The sequence below is a fragment of the Orcinus orca genome, chromosome 3 (genome assembly GCF_937001465.1).
Source record: "Orcinus orca chromosome 3, mOrcOrc1.1, whole genome shotgun sequence".
In the NCBI taxonomy this organism is placed as follows: domain Eukaryota; kingdom Metazoa; phylum Chordata; class Mammalia; order Artiodactyla; family Delphinidae; genus Orcinus; species Orcinus orca.
In genome coordinates this window covers 95,024,435-95,042,757 of record NC_064561.1, presented here as the reverse complement: position 1 = coordinate 95,042,757, position 18,323 = coordinate 95,024,435, and the positions used below count along the sequence as shown (strand labels likewise).

The following is an 18,323-nucleotide window of genomic DNA, read 5'->3' as shown; positions in this document are numbered from 1 at the left end:
GATAGAAACAACCTAAATGTCCATCAAGAGGTGAGTGAACAAAGAAAATGTGGTATATTCCTGCAATGGAATACTATTCAGCCTTAAAAGTGATGGAAGTTTTGCCATATGTAACAATGCATATGAAGCTTGGGGACATTATGCGAAGCAAAGTAGGTCAGTCACAGACAGACAAATACTGCATGATTTCACTTACATGAGGTACCTAAAACAGTCATATTCATAAAATCAAAGAGTGAAATTGTGGTTTCCAGGAGGCAAGGGAAAGCAGAAATGGGGAGTTACCAATCAACAGGCATAAAGTTTCAGTCAAGCAACGTGAATAAGCTCCAGAGATCTGGTGTACAGCACTGTACCTATAGTCAACAATAACACATTGTACACATAAAATTTTAAGAAGATAGGTCTCATGTTAAGTGCTTTCCCCACAATAAAATAAAATAAATTTAAAAAGAAGAAAAAGACAAATAGATAAGATACATTTGTTTAACGGCCTTACGTATATATAATATAATCAGTACTATACTTTTAGATTTATCAGCACACAGAATTGTGAATCATAAGGATTTCCTGAATTCTACAGCTAACGTGTACATGGATTATTAAAGGAGTTAAATACTTCCCATGTATAAAAATAAAACCTTATTACTGATTATTTTTATGAATAACCTTCACCAAGGTAAGAGATATACTGAAGATTTAATAGAGTATCATTAAAAGTTTCAATTGGTTCTAAGATTCCACTTAACTTTCATTTACTTTTTAAAAAGGAAATATTACTCTGTGCTAATGTTTTTTCCTAAGTTAAAATGAATCAAAATGAAACATACAAGGTTATTTTACAACCATGACACGTATTTCATTCACTACCGTCATTGTAGAACCAGCTTAAGAAAATAATTCTCAACAAAATGATAGGAAAAATGTCATATTTACTTTTTCCATTCATAGACAACAGTGAATGAAAAAATACTTGGCTCCCACCTGTCTTCACATCATACTGTTAACACTGGGATAAATTACTACAAATTCAGACAAATTTAACAACACTACAACCTTCTAGCAAACTTAAGTATAAACCATATTGAAAATATGTATTTCATTCATCACAAAAAGTTACCATAGGAACTTGGCAGTAAGCAAAGAGATGGGCAATGATGGCAGAGTGAAGAGGTGAAGAAAAAGAACCAAAGCAATTATCTTCAAATATCTGAAGGGCTTGCATGTGGGAAATGGAATAGACTTTTCGTGATTGCTTCTGGGAGGCAAAATTCAAGCAAAAGTTTGGAAAATGTGGAAGACAGATTTCATTATAATATAAGGAAGAATCTTTCACAGTGTTCAAAAGTGGAACGACCTGCTTTGGGAAATAGGGAGTTCCATATCTCTGCAGGCTGTGCGCTATTTGCAAATGGTCTAGAAGAGATTTGTGCACTGGATGAGAACTACGTGACTGACAAGATTTTTACTATTCTGTGATATTTTTGGTTCTGCCATTCATTGTCTATTTCTTATACAAGACACACTAAATCAGTGTCTGCTGGTTTCTCACCAAACAGACCATTTTCAAGTTTTATTTTCACAGCACAGATTTCAGATAGTTAAGTCTTGTTAAAAACTATTGTTTTATCACTATGAAAACCAAAGTAGGAACATAGAAGATAGCACTTCAAATATAGTGTACAACACAAAGCTGGGTTTCCCTCTTTGTAATGATATATATATATATATATATATATATATATATATATATCTCATCTGCTGTAAGGACTAACTGGCTGGATGCATAAAGGTCTGTAACAAGTAGGAAAAGCCTTTTCCTCTGATGAGGACAACATTTTACCACCTTGTTTACAGCGAAATTTATAGGCTATGTTTTCTCAAAACATAGTGTCAGAAGTGGTTTAATAATACAGATTCCTGGACTCCACTTTTAGGATTTTCGATCCAAAGTTCTAGAACAAGTCCCAGGAATTTATGTTGGAAATAAAGACCCACGTAATACAAAGTCTAAAATACTTTTATAAGAATCGCTGTAGGACAGACTGTAGGAGAGAATTTCTCAGTCATCTTTTTTCATATTCTTCAACATGCAAATGGACAGCATTTTTAAAATTTCACTCAAAAGGTCAAATAACCTAGTTAGCACAATGAGGTAGTTATTAGTGCAGACTCTGAAGCCAAACTGCCTATGTTAAGTCTGACGTACCATTTACTAACTCAATTTCCTTGGACAAATAAATGCTTAGTTCCTCAGTTTTCTCATCTGTCAAATGGGGATAATACGAACATCTACAATGTAGTCTTGTAACGATTAATAAGTTAGGTGATGCATGTTACATGCCTAGAATAGTGCCTGACACATAGTAAGTGTTAATATTAATTATTATTATCCTGTTACCCATCAGGATAAAATGTGTCTCAAAATCATAATTTCAACAGGGATCAGGCAAAAATTCTGTGTGTTTAATTCATTTTTATCACCTTCCCTCATAGTTTTCCAGTTCAAAATTGTCTTTTCTAGGTATATGCTGCAAAGCCTTTTTTCCGATAACAATTTACTTAGGCACCTGAGTACATTCAAACCTGCCTACAGCTCAGCACCACTGAGAGGTGTATTAGTCAGCTCGGGCTACCATAACAAAGTACCATAGACTGGAGGTCTTAAACAACAGAAATTTATTTTCTCACTGTTTTGGAGGCTGGGATGTCTAAGATTAAGGTGCCGTCTGATTGTGTATATGGTGAGGGCTCTCTTCCTGGCTTTGGGATGGCTGCTTCTCACTGTGCCCTACACAGTGGAGAGTGAGCTCTCTGATGTCTTTCTTACAAGGACACTAATTCCATCATATCAGGGCCCCACCGTCATGACCTTATTTAATTACCTCCTTGTAGGCTCTGCCTCCAAATACAGTTACATTTGGGGGTTATGGTTTCAAACATATGAATTTTTTTTTTTTTTTTTTTTTTTTGCGGTACGCGGGCCTCTCACTGTTGTGGCCTCTCCCGCTGCGGAGCACAGCCTCCGGACGTGCAGGCTCAGTGGCCATGGCTCATGAGCCCAGCCGCTCCGCGGCATGTGGGATCCTCCCAGGCCAGGGCATGAACCCGTGTCGCCTGCAACGGCAGGCAGACTCTCAACCACTGCGCCACCAGGGAAGCCCTAAACATATGAATTTTGAGGCCTGAGGGGTAGAGTTCAGTCCATAGCAGTAAGGTGCATAGGATGGTCCTCCACAAAGGCAATGCTACAGGTCAGACACTTTGAGTTTCAACCAGATCTTAAATGCATAGTCGGTATTTATAAGCATACACAGAAATTCCTATTCAACCCAAAACACCAAAACTCAACACTTCCATCAGTGGCCAGAGCCCTCACTCTAGAATTAACAGACATCTGACTCTATGAAAAGTGTGTCTGACAAAAAACCTTAAAATGAAAAAGGTACATGCTAAGTAGCCATCTATTCATTTAAATGCTTCAGGTTCTGCTCCTACATCAAATAAGATCGCCAGGAAATTATCTTCATGGAAGTTATTACTTCAGTTTCCTATAACATTGCCTTCACAAAACTATGATTTAAGAGTTTCTTTATATTAAGGGCTTTATATAAAAATGGTTTATAAGAACACTGCTTGATTCATTCATGTAAAGGCTATTGTTACCATTCTTAAGTGTCTTTCAGTTTTTCATTTATATCTTTATACGTAAATAAAATAGGATTCCCCAGGATACAAAGTGTACATAGGTCTAGTGTTAGAAAAAAACCCTTCCTCACTGAGGTCTCTCTCATTATAACAATATTAATTACATTAGCAACCATAACATCTACTAATATTTATTGGACCTTTACTATTCATGAGGCACTATGTCAAGTGTGTATGTTTCCATAGTTTTTTCTCACAAAAAGTCCCATGATATGAATAGTATTTTTATCTTAATTATCAGGTAAAGAAATCAAGTCAGCAAGGTTAAATAATTTGACCTAGGATTTTGAGATACAAAATACAAATCTGTGTGACTCCAGAACTGGTTCTTTCAGTCTAAATGAAAAATTTACTTACTTGAAGGGTAAAATTATGAGGAAAAAAAATTATTATTTTCAATTAAATAAAGAAGCACTCCAGTTTCTTTGTGTCACTTTCCAAAAAGATGGACCTATCCTCTCCAGGAATCAGGTTGACAAGGCCTGCACAGATGACACCACTTTTGAAGCCATCTATTTTCAGTGGTCTGATAGAAGTGGTGATCATTATCAATGATCAGGCATACAGGACAACCCAGACAAAGTCATTTCCTGTGTGTGGGAAAATCAACCAGTGATGCTACAAAGAATCAAGTTAGGGCTTCCCTGGTGGCACAGTGGATGAGAGTCCGCCTGCCGATGCAGGGGACACGGGTTTGTGCTCCGGTCTGGGAAGATCCCACATGCCGCGGAGCGGCTGGGCCCGTGATCCACGGCCACTGAGCCTGCGCGTCTGGAGCCTGTGCTCCACAATGGGAGAGGCCACAACAGTGAGAGGCCTGCATATCGCAAAAAAAGAATCAAGTTATAATGAATCACATCAACAAAAATTGTAAAACTTGGTGAAATATTTGACTATGCATGTGTATAGTCATGTAAAGTAATGGCTTTTCATGGTAGTGACTGATACAGGAAGGCCAAAAATCCTGTATGAATGTGAAGAAGAGACCAAAAGCTTATGTCCAGTAGAGGTACCTTCTCTGATTCTGACAGAGATGAAGAAAATTGCAGAATTTTCTCACACTCTTGAGACATCTTTAGCAAAACAATCATCGGATAATCAACTTACTTTAAACATTCCCCATAAGAAATCACAATGATGCTTTACGTATTGAGAGTTTCAAAATACTCAGAATTATTAATGAGGCAAATGCCACTAGCATTATTTATGGCTTGTACAAGAAGCTAATGTCAAAGAAAATGTATTGACTTTTGACTGTAGAGGAAACAACTTTGATACGTCTCTCCTCTACTACAGATCAAATCTTTAAAGGTATTCCACAGCTAGAAACATCAATTTTCCCACTTGGGTTGAGAAAACATTCATAAAATACTGTTTACCTATTTCATTGCTAAGTTCAAGTATAAGCATAAGAAAAACATCAGGGAAAGCATCCATGGGATAGGGAGGGTGGGAGGGAGACGCAAGAGGGAGGGGATATGGAGATATATGTATACATATAGCTGATTCACTTTGTTATACAGCAGAAACTAACACAACATTGTAAAGCAATTATACTCCAGTAAAGATATTAAAAAATAAATAAAGTCTTAAGGAGAAGATAAGAAACTTCAAAGAAAGATCAACAATGAGCAAATAAATGCACTGAAATCAACTGGCTGGAAAAAAAAAATCAGACTGTTGAGAAGGAATAAATATTCGAGTGTCCACAGAAACACGAAACCCTATCATTGTGAGGTTTTACCGGAGCTCAGGGGTCATGGCCAGAGGGAGGCCAAGAGGCTTCTAGGAGGAAAGATCCTCCACATGGAGGATAATCTTCTGGACCCATCACTGAAGAAAGCAGTCTTCTTTCTGTCTTCTTTCAGAAAGAACTAATTCTACATAGCTAGGCAAAAAAACTGAAGGCCCCTAATTTTTACATGAATCTGTTTAGTGGCAGGTTAAAAATCATATGTTGAGCTGCTATACAGGAAGACTTCTGATCATTCTGAATACTTTAAAAAGTGTGAAAAGAGAAGCAAATACTTCTTCACTTTATCAATACTATAAACATGGGAGAAATACAATTTATCTGCTAATGACTAAAAATCTGTTTAAAATTGGCACTAATAAAAAATAAACATAATCTTCTTGAAAAGTGGGCAAAGGTCAAGCAAATTTCACTTCGAAATAAATTCCAATCTATTGTTTAAACCAAAACTATATTGAAAGTAATTTTAAAATAGCAAGCAAGTTTTTGAGAATGAAATTAATATCTGCTACTAAAGTCTTACTATTTAAAATTATATTCAAGCATAATTTATCCCAAATCAGTGAATTACAGTTCTAAGGAAAGGCAATATCTTGCCTCCTTCCACACTTTCAAATAATCTTGCTATCATGTTTGAAATTCAGTGAATTGTTTAACTACATAATAACTCCACTATCATTATCACCCACCTACTGTGTGCTAAATAATATGGTAGATACTGGGTTAATACAAATATAATTCAGACATGATTCTCCAATCTCAATTATCTCATAACTTAATGGAAGTGAGAGTCATATAAGAGACTATAATAACAAAATAGACTACATGATATTCATAAAGAAGAGTTCTAGTTAACCTTAAAGGACACGCTTGAATTAATATTGTCCCTATAGTGCCCTTTTCAAAACAAAAGTATTTTATTCTAATAGTCCCCCCATAAACAATAGTAGGAAAATGACCTTTAGTCTTGAGACACAATATACTATAATATCTGAGTGATTAAAGAGAAATGCTCTTGGGTTGTGGGGAGAACAAGAGAAACAGTAGATGAAAATGGAGACGATGGATGAGAAGGTCTTATGGGGAAAAGGATAAAACAAACTTTATATACATTCCATAAGTTTTCCTAAGGTCATCTCTTGTTTCCAAAGAATATAATCTGAATCATATATCAACCAACTCTAGTTTACATTTCAGTTGTTTTTAAATTATTGATCAAAAATTTCCATGTTATAAAACAGACTTCCCAAATTTATAGGAAGTCCTAGTGAATTTAAAATTACCTCCCACTTCAAAATGTTAACTTTTTATAAAATGCTTATTATATACAGACAGGGACATCTTAAAAATATTTCTCATCAAGTTGAAAAATAATTTACTTACAATTATCTGACATTTTTGAAGAGAAATATTCCAGAAGACCTAAAATACTTGTTTCCCTCAATTCTGGCATTTCTTCTGATTTGTCCGTGGGTAAAATATCTTTTTGTGAACTATTACAGTCGCAGAAACCAATTAAAACAGTTTTTCGCAGATCAGAATTGGCCGCATACAAGCAGATTTCTGCAAGAATTGTTATGTATATGTAGGCTACATTCCAGGCCCAGGAAAAATCATCGACCTTGCAGCTTTCTTCCTAAAATGAGAAAATAGCTATTAGACAATCAAAGTACGCTCTGTCATAATGAAGAACTATATACCGTACTTATAAGAAATGTCTCCAAATTTTATAGAGTTGTTAAAAGATCATAATCAACTAATATTTCTAAAATGCACTCATTAAAAACAAGCTTTCCATGGGTAGATTGCATAAAACCAAGTTCAAGGAATAAAAAATAAAAATAGCTAAAAAGTATATACAGAACATCAACTTTTCAATTTCCTTAGTAGTCAATGGAACATAAATTAACCCAATGAGATACTATTTTCCATTTTATATTGTAAAAGAATCTTTTTTTTATATAGCTCAATTCTTGTGTGTGCACTCTTACACATTTTTTCATAGGAAAGCAAGAAAGTTATGTCTTCTGGAGAGGAATCTGGACAACCATCCTGAGAACATTAAAAGAAAGTTCATAGTCTATCACTCAGTAATTTAGTTTTATAAATCTATTCTAAAGAAATAGTCATAAATGCAGATAAAGATTTTTGGATGAGAATACCAGTTCAACATTATTTGTAATTAACTGTGAATTAGAAATAAGCTCAAAGCTCAACAACAGAGAAATGGTTATCTCATCCTCACTAAAATGTAAATCTTAATAATATGTAATGACAACAAAAAAAAATTTAAATAGGAAACTAAATCATAAATGACTATATGATCTGAAGTTTGTTAATAAAATTAAAAATCCCTCTTGTGTGAGTGCATGTCTGCATGTGAGTATAACCTATTTCTGGATTTCTGTCTACATCTATATCTATTTATACTGGGATATATGGTAAATATGAATTTACCTTTACATTTAATTAAAATTATTATTACAAAGTCATGCTCATTATAAATCCTAAATGACATACAGTTAAAATAGTGACAAAAGTAAAACTTGTTTCAATTTAGGTCTTTTTGCACACCTAAATTAACAATATACTATTACCTGATTCCGAACAGACATAATGCTTAAAAGAAAATCTCTCATTAGGTCCATGAAAGCTTTCAAACAGGCTATGTGTAATTTGGCAGCCTCCCCAAGGACCAACAAAGCCAGTGCTGAATCCAACCTGGAAATTTTATGAACAAAACAACAAAGACTTTCGTTTTAAATAATAATAAATAATTTTTTAATGAAAAAGGTAATAGGCCAGAAGAAATGACTATCCTGGATTTCTAGATACATTTATTTTCAACAAAGACTAGTATTGTTTGCCGCTAGTTATGATAAAAGCTTATAGGAAAGGGCCACATCGGGCAAGATGTTGAGTTCACAGCAGTGTTCTGACAAAACTCTGAGAGTAATAAATATTACAAATGATCACATTTCTTCACAGATCCTGTATAACAAGCAATCAAGGCCTCTGGTTCTATAGTGTCCCCCAAATCTCACAATAGGTTTTGATTTTTAACCTTTTACAACTGATTCCAAGGGGTGAATTTCAAGAGAGTGTTTTCTTCGCAAAAGAGAGAATAAAAAAATGGTCTTCCTAAATACTCTAAAAGTGCAGTGTTATTTGATTTTTACAAAAAGTGCAATTTCTCAGAATAAAATTTATATTGCACATTAAATGGAAAACTGTCAAGATTCAAAATATCATATAACTGGGAAATCATATAAGAATTTGTTAGCCATAACAAAGAATTTGTTAGCTATATATGTTAGCCATATATTCTAACAGTTTCAGGAAATTATACTTTTAATGCGATTGTTACCCAATTGAAAGAGACATAGTTTGAAAGGGAGCTAATAATAATGCAAATATAAAATTGCCTCTGCCTAGAGCTACATATTGCCTTGATTTATAAGCCATTAATCAGTTAAAAAGGTAATATATTCTACAATTATATTTGAATTTCACAACTGTGATATTTCAGGTGAGTCAAGTTCATGATCATTTTCAAAAGGAAACACCTCTAACCACGGAAATAAAGACAATTCTTTATATTTGAATGGAGCTTTACAGATCTCAATGTGCTTTCACACAAATACTTCCTCTGATCTGAACCACAATTTTTGACACATTCAAGAACTTTTTAAAATCTTTTTTTTTTTAATATTAGAAAATTGAGACTTAAATAGATCTGGGAGATTTGTCCAAGTTCATGTTTTAAGCTAGGTTAACTAATAACTGAAGTCTTCTCCCACCTATGGGTATTTCCTGTTTTTCAATTTTGCTTTTCTAAGCCATTATCTAAGTACATTAATATTTAACCTTAGTATTACAATGTTGCCTATTTTCCACCTAATATCATTTGTCTCCTTCCTTTGAAACTAAACCTCAATATTGTTCAAAATGGCAGAGTGCTCAGTTAATGTTGCTTGCTCAAGATGGAAACATTCTACATCTGGACTGGGATAGTGATTACACAGGTGTACACATTTGTCGAAGATCATAGATCTGTATACATAAAATGTTTGAATTTTATTATATGTAAATTATAACACAAGAAACTTAATTTTGAAATATGACTCCCCAGGGCTTCCCTGGTGGCACAGTGGTTGAGAGTCCACCTGCCGATGCAGGGGACACGGGTTCGTGCCCCGGTCCGGGAAGATCCCACATGCGGCGGAGCAGCTGGGCCCGTGAGCCATGGCCGCTGAGCCTGCGCGTCCGGAGCCTGTGCTCCGCAACGGGAGAGGCCACAACAGTGAGAGGCCCGCGTACCGCAAAAAAAAAAAAAAAAAAAAAAAAAAGAACGGAATAAAAGGAAGCTAGAAGAAGGCTGGATCTTGAGGATTCCCTTAAGCATCTGCATCAGTAATGCACTGCTTGTTATGTGCAATAAATAAAGCCCTATTTGGTATGCAATTGCAGTCAGGTTACTGTTACATTCAGAAGAACTAAAGCCTAGCTGATACATTTAAACATATTTACAAGCATGAAATTTAGAGTTGAAAAATCAGAGATGGAATCTTAGCTCTGCCACTAACTAGATATATGGCAAAGGGCAATGTTCATACCTTAGCTGAATCTTAATCTACTCATCTATAAAGTAAATATAGCAAAACCTACTTTTCAGAGACTATGAGATTTAAATGAAATACTCTATATAAAATGACTGGGTTCAAAAGGCTGAACTGAACTGAATTACAAAAATACTATTATTTCAAAGTCAATGGATATGAGTTCAGTAACTTTTTTTTTTTTTTAATCTATGATGACTGAAGGAAAAGGTCTAGATGCTTTCCAAGACGAACAAAGGTGAGTCCTTCCCCAGAATATTCATCGCAGAGGTTTCATGATAAGGTAAAGGAGAGGACAGTCTCAGAGTTCACAAAAGTTCTTTACCATGAATATACCTCATAGTCATAAGGTTTTGTTTCTTCTGTTCCCCTTTAAGTCTGGAAAACTGTAGCTAACCTAGGGCACTTTCACTAAAATACAGATTGAAGAATTTCCATCAGTGTCAGCCACCTATGGTAGAAAAATTCTTCACCAGAAACACTGTTTCAACCAATACTGCTGACTGCAAAATTTTCTATAAGGGAAAATGCCTTTGACAAAAATAGAATAAAAGCACCAATACTTATAAATTGAAGTTTGTTAAAAATAAAAACTGAAAATCAATGCATGTAAAAAGAAGTTTTCAAATTGAATTAGGTTAGTAATTTAAATACAGTGTTAGCTTCTTTGTGAACTCATTGCAGGACACCAAGTCTCAATTACCAGTACATTGACTTACTTTTACAATGCCATGAAATTAAACATGTACATATAAAGTAATTTATATATATTATAGATGTCCCCCTAATTATGTAAATAAACTGAGGCAGAGGTTTACTGGCTTGTCTAAAATAACATAGCTACTTGATTTATTTTACTTTGTAGCTTTGCTTTTTTAATATTTTTCCTCTTTAAAATTTTTATTGGAGTATAGCTGATGTACAATGTTGTGTTAGCTTTTATTTATTTTTATTAATTTTTATTGGAGTATGGTTGCTTTACAATGTTGTGTTAGCCTCCACTGCACAACAAAATGAATCAGCCATACACATACAGATATCCCCTCCCTTTTGGACTTCCCTCCCATTTAGGTTACCACAGTGCATTGGGTAGAGTTCCCTGTGCTATACAGTATGTTCCCATCAGTTGTCTATTTTATACATAGTATCAATAATGTATAATGTGCAAACCCCAGTCTCCTAATTCCTCCCACCCCACCCCTTTCCCCCTTGGTATCCATACATTTGTTCTCTACATCTGTATCTCTATTTCTGCTTTGCAAACAAGATCATCTATACCATTTTTCTTGATTCCACATATATGCATTATTATACGATATTCGCTTTTCTCTTTCTGACTTACTTCACTCTGTATGACAGTCTCTAGGTCCATCCATGTCTCTACAAATGACCCAATTTCATTCCTTTTTATGGCTGAGTAATATTCCATTGTATATATGTACCACAACTTCTTAATCCATTCCTCTGTCAATGGACATTTAGGTTGCTTCCATGTCCTGGCTACTGTAAATAGTGCTGCTATGAACATTGAGGTGCATGTGTTTTTTTGAATTATGGTCTTCTCTGGGTATATGCCCAGGAGTGGGACTGTTGGATCATATGGTAGTTCTACTTGTAGTTTTTTTAGAACCTCCACACTGTTTTCCATAGTGGCTGTATCAATTTACATTCCTATGAACAATATATCACTTGTATTCTTATACACTAACAACAAAAGGGCAGAAAGAGAAATTAAGGAAACAATCCCACTTACCATTGCAACAAAAAGAATAAAATACCTAGGAATAAACTACATAAGGAGGTAAAAGACCTGTACTCAGAAAACTATAAGACACTGATGAAAGAAATCAAAGATGACAAAAAATGGATGGAGCGATATACCATGTTCTTGGATTGGAAGAATCAATATTGTGAAAATGACTATACTACCCAAAGCAATCTACAGATTCAATGCCATCCCTATCAAATTACCAATGGCATTTTTTACAGACCTAGAACAAAAAATCTTAAAATTTGGATGGAGACAGAAAAGATCCCCAACAGCCAAAGCAATCTTGAGAAAGAAAAACGGAGCTGGAGGAATCAGGCTCCCTGACTTCAGACTATACTACAAAGCTACAGTAATCAAGGCAGTATGGTACTGGCACAAAAACAGAAATATAGATCAATGGAACAGGATAGAAAGCCCAGAGATAAAACCTACGCTCCTATGTTCAACTAATCTATGACAAAGGAGGCAAAAATATATAATGGAGAAAAGACAGCCTCTTCAATAAGTGGTCTGGGAAAACTGTACAGCTTCATGTAAAAGAATGAAATTAGAACGCTCCCTAACACCACACACAAAAAATAAACTCAAAATGGATTAAAGACCTGAGTGTAAGACCAGACACTATAAAACTCTTAGAGGAAAACATAGGCAGAACACTCTGACATAAAGCACAGCACAATCTTTTTTGAGCCACCTCCTGGAGTAATGAAAATAAAAACAAAAATAAACAAATGGGACCTAATGAAACTTAAAAGCTTTTGCACAGCAAAGGAAACTATAAACAAGATGAAAGACAACCCTCAGAATGGGAGAAAATATTGCAAATGAAGCAACTGACAAAGGATTAACCTCCAAAATATACAAGGAGCTAATACAGCTCAACATCAAAAAAACCAAACAACCCAATCCAAAAATGGGCAGAAGACCTAAACAGACATTTCTCCAAAGAAGACATACAGATTGCCGACAAACACATGAAAAGATGCTCAACATCACTAATCGTTAGAGAAATGCAAATCAAAACTACAATGAGGCATCACCCCACACCGGTCAGAATGGCCATCATCAAAATATGTACAAACAATAAATGCTGGAGAGGGTGTGGAGAAAAGGAAACAATGTTGGGTTAGCTTTTAAAATGAATGTGAATCACTGCACACAGCTAAACAGTACCAGACCTGGACTGGACTTCAGCTATCCTGACTGTGGTCCAGCGTTCCTTCTCTACTTATATAAATGAACTAACATATAATAACCAGGGGCTTCATAAAAAGATATCTGTCTGCACACCACCTTATAAAAAGGTTAGAAACATCAGCATTCAGAACAGTTTTCCTAGGTTCTCCTTACTCCTCTATATATGTTTCCTCTATGACCAAATTATTATTTTAAAAGATAGAATTAAAATGTCTCCAAGTTGCAACTCTTACATAGGGTTACTTGAAACTTTCAATAAATGTTTCGGAAAACACTGACAATGTCAAAAATCCACACAATCCTGGAGACTGAGAATGAAACAGATGTCACTATCTTACAGGGAATGTCTTGTAAGATATAAAGCATAGAATTGATAGAGTTGGATTAAGAACAGCAAGAAGGAGTAGCCACATGCCACTTCAAGAAACACAGCAGCCTTGTTTCCCAAAAGAAGGTTAAAAGAAAAAAAGTAAAGAAAAAATTATCTCTACTGTCTACCATGTTTTTCATAGAAATAAGTAAAGCCAATCCTTAACTTTGAGGTACTGAATTTTTAAGGAGCCAGAGTATTATCTCTATGCTTTTTATCCTCATCTCTCCATACTTATTCAGAGATAGCAACTTCCAGATGACAAAAGGATGGAAAACAGTGCTTGTGGGGATATGTGTGTAGGAAAAGGGGCCACGGGGTGGGGAGGAGGAGTGCTGTAATGGGAATGCTGGAGTGCATTTTCTCCTCACAAGTTAAATAGAAAAGAATAGGGAGAATGCAGGAAGTTCTCTATGATACTGCATGTGGAGTGTTGTAGCTTTTAACCTCTGTAATGTATGCTATGAACACAAACCTCTTATTTTAAAAATGACAAGTTTATATAAATTTTCCCTAGTTCTGAGATAAGTAAAATAGAAAATGGAGGAGAGGGCCCTACATGAGATGATTTAAAAATATATTATAGGGGCCTCCCTGGTGGTGCAGTGATTGACAGTCCGCCTGACGATGCAGGGGACACGGGTTCGTGCCCCGGTCTGGGAAGATCCCACGTGCCGCGGAGCGGCTGGGCCCGTGAGCCATGGCCGCTGAGCCTGCGCGTCCGGAGCCTGTGCTCCGCAACGGGAGAGGCCACAGCAGTGAGAGGCCTGTGTACCTCTCACAGCAGTGAAAGGCCTGTGTATAATATATATATATATATATATATATATATATATATATATATATATATATATAAAATAGCAAGGACTGAAGAGAATATCAGTCTGAATACTAAGAGAAGATCATAACTCTGAAAGTAATTTCTTCCAGGAGCCAGAAGACATTTTTACAAGACTCTTAAGCATCTTTAATAAAGCCCAGGAAGAACAAACAACAAAGAAAAGCCTTGATACTGAGATGAAAGGTGGTATAATAAGAAAACAAGAGGGTGCAGGAAATTAAAATTACAGAAATATAATTCAAATTCATAACGAAGGAAGTGGCTACAAAAAATGACACTTGGAAGGGAACAAACTTGAACAATTCTTCAATAATTTAGAGGAAGACAACCACTGGCAAACTGAGATCCATTACTATCTAATTCCTATTGAAACAACCAAACATAAAATAAAGAAAAATAAACCCACAGTACCACAAAAAAAAGAAATTTTAAGGGTTTTAAAACTATGAAGAAAATGTAATCTAAATGAAGGCAAACCTTTCCAATGCCAAGAAGCCCAAAGTTTGATTTAAAATGTAATGCAGGCATATATGGATTTTCCACCACCATGTAAGAAAAACCCTAAGCACAGAGAGGCAGGAGTTGGGAACACATGTGAACCACGAGCAATCAATGGAAATCCTCCATGAAATGTAGCCCAGTAGCCACAGCATCTGTGCACAGCTTCACACACTGGGGGCTTCTCTCTAAGTAAAGCAGAGGATTTGCCCCAGCAGCTTCCTAAGACGGTCAGTGAGACATAAGAGGAAGCATCTATCTCCTGGCTACCAAATCACAAAGGTGTTCCTAAAAAATTCTGGATTGAAAATAAAACAGATAAAAAGGGGGCAGACTGGCTTTGAACATCTCATAATAACTAAAAGGTAGGAAACAGCATAGCAACATTTAGAGATTGAAAGAGGGGAATTAAAAATCTGTGAGCATAGAAGCCTATTTCCAGACAAAGTGTACTTAAACTTTTTAGGGGGAAAAATGGTGACAAATGTTATATTCAGCCAAGGGTCATATGTAATCAAGGCCCTGCCTAATGAAATAGGTCACCTATGTCCATGCTTAGAAATTTACCCAAGCCAGCCAAGAAAGGAATAGTATTTAACAGCTTAAGAATGGAAAATCCTAGTGTTAAATGGATGACAGTGAGTGGGAAAAATAAATACATTTTAATAAGGCAAAATTATTTTATAAATATGATCCCCAAATTAAATAAATATATAAACCATTCTTTAAGGAGAAGAATGAACATTTTAAGTAATGATTTAACTATAATGTTATCAGAAACTCAAGATTACATTAACAGGCTAGGGAGGGGAGAATTAGTACAAATAAATTAGTCTCAATCTTCACCGCACATGGAGAAGAAAGCAGACAGAATTTCTTTCCTGATTTTGACCATTTAGGAAAACTAGTTTAAAGAATATGTTCCTCTTGCCATTTCCTGATTTCTGACATTCAGAAGAGATGGGCTACGTGAAAATCTAGTCTTTAACCTGTCTGCTAAAAGGGTTCCTTCTCCTACACACAGAACATTCCTGGCGCACCAGGCAAGGTAGTGGGGGAGAATGAAAGGATGGAGTGTCGACAGGCCATGATGGCTGTTCAGAAGGCCTAGGTGCTCACTGATTGCCTTCTTCCAGGCACTTGGTCTGGCTGTGTGGCTAGTTGATGGTAATTAATCCCAGTAACAGGATTCTTCTTTCAGTCTTTGTCTTTGCTCTTGTTTTTTTTTGTTTGTTTGTTTTTAATCATGGCAATTTAAGAGACCCTGATTGGAGTTGCAACCTCTGTGTCATGTAAAAACAGGTCTTATTAAATAATTTTAAGATGGATAATGGTATAATCACGTTTATGTTGTAACCCTGGCAGCAGAGTATGACAGATTACTGAAGAGAAAACATAAGGCCAAGAGACCAGTTAATAAGCTACAAAAGTCATGAGACAATAAGGTCCCAACCCAAGGTGGGGACAGTGGGAGTGGAGAGCAGGGGAACTGCTCTGGAATGTAGTCAAGGTGCCCAAGTTGGTTAACTTAAGGAGAGGACATGTGTCAGGTACTGAGACAGAAATTCAGTAGGTAGGAGTTTACGAAAAAAAATCATTCAGATCTGAACTAGCAGGAAATGAAGTATTAGGGGAGATCCAGAGTTTAAAAGGTGTTTTCATATTACTTACCTTATTTAAATCTCCCAAAAGCTCTTTGAGACGGCTATTACCTCTGTTTAACTGCTGAGCAGACCCTGTTCATAGGGGTCATGTGACTCAATCAAAATTAGACAGGTAGCAAGAGATAAGACTAAAACTCAGGCCTTCTGATTTGAAGTTGAATGCTTTTTTCACTGCACCGTAAGGTAGCAAAGCATAAATTATATATTTACCCTTGATACAGACTAAATGTTTACATTTAGCTCAGAGGATTGAAGGGTCAATAAGAAATCTCGGAAATGAATCAGAAGACTGAGGACCTTCACTGACATCTCAGCTCATGAAGAGGAATTATTGATGAAAACTTTGGTCTGAAGGGTTTTGGTTAGACTATCACACAACATTATAATTACTGGGGTTCAGGGAGATAGATATTGCAGAAGGCAGTGATGTGTCCAGAAGTAAAGGCCTTGCTGCCCATACAAAGCAGCAGATTCTTTGTTCAATTTATTTTGATGCAAACACAAACACTGTATGTCTGGAAAACACTTGCAATGTCGGTATAATTTTAAATTGTCAGTCTTTTTTGGAATACATTCATGGAGCGATTAAATCAGCTATTTTCTTTGGGAGATATAATTTTGTATGTTATACTGCTCTCCTGAAGTGCCATGCTGCATTTCTCAGCAGTCGCACTGGCTAATAATTCAATTATTAACACAATTCATTATTTTCATGTTCAATTAGAAAGCCTTTTGCGGTGGCTTGACCTATCTCCCCAGAGCAAATGGGGCAGTTCATAAAAGGCCAAACCACAGGGTAGAGCATTGAAAGTATGAAGCATCATATAAAATTTAACCATATTAAATGGAAATCTGCCTTACACAAGCTGCTTATCTGCGGCACAAGGCAGCTAAACTTCCAAGATAAAGGCTGGTGCGTGACACTGGGAGCGGCTCGTGTATTCTCATTTTCTCTACTTCTTCACCCTATTTTATAATTTACTGTAATTAGTACATTTCCTTTCCTCAGTTTATTCCCTGTCTCTCGTCGAGCAGAGGTTGCTCTAATTCTGTGAGTCTTTCCTGGAGTCTTTTCATGGATCCTGGGCCTATTCTTTTGAAACCACTGGCTTCTGTTTCTTTCCTTTTGTGCTGTATGATCTTTATAAAGGGGGTTATAAGGAGTCAGGCAGGTACACACATGATGAATTATCTGCTGATGGATAGCATAGGAGAAGGGCAGATGAAAACCACTCACTAGTATTGGCCCAAGCACTTTTTGCCACTATTAATGAAATTTCTTTTGATCAATCAGTTGAATGGTCTCCCTTTGCATTTTAAATCTCTGATCATTTTTCTATCATGTGGTAATTTACTGATATGCATGGAAAATGAAACTGCTTACATTATTCCTATTAATAGTCACTTGGCATTGAATTTCAGGTCCTAAACCAAAGATATCTTCCACCAACTATCACAATTTTAAGGCTATCTGGTCTAGCAAATCCTAACAAAGTCTTAATTTACTATCAGGGCCTGAAGCCTCAATTTTTCTATTTAATTCTAAATATGTTCAGTTCATTTTTAAAATTTCTCACATGTACCTAATCTTAGGAGCACACAAGACCAATATTAAAGTTTTCCCATAAATGTAAAAGTATTTCTGGTTTGATTTTGATAATTACATCACAGTTTGTTTGGTTTTGCCTGGAATAATGACTTCTTGAAAACTGTATAGGCTGTCACATAAATTAAATACTTTTAAAAAGAAAAATTAATTTTTTAATATTTGATATAATGTTATCATTATAACTAACAGAAAATTTGACTAATAGAGAAGTTAGTCAAGTTGCTAACTTAAAAAGATAAATTTTTAATGTCAACAGGTTATTTTTGTTTACTAGAGTCATCTTTTAAAAAAAA

At 35.6% G+C, this 18,323-nt stretch overlaps 1 protein-coding gene across 1 annotated transcript in view; it reads right to left on the bottom strand.

Moving 5' to 3' along the window:
- TMEM232 (transmembrane protein 232) overlaps positions 1-18,323 on the bottom strand; it is an 84,507-nt gene that overhangs the window by 25,673 nt on the left and 40,511 nt on the right. The window contains 2 exon segments of the mRNA XM_033423755.2: positions 6,845-7,097; positions 8,059-8,182. Of these exon segments, the coding sequence (XP_033279646.2) occupies positions 6,845-7,097; positions 8,059-8,182 (377 nt within the window).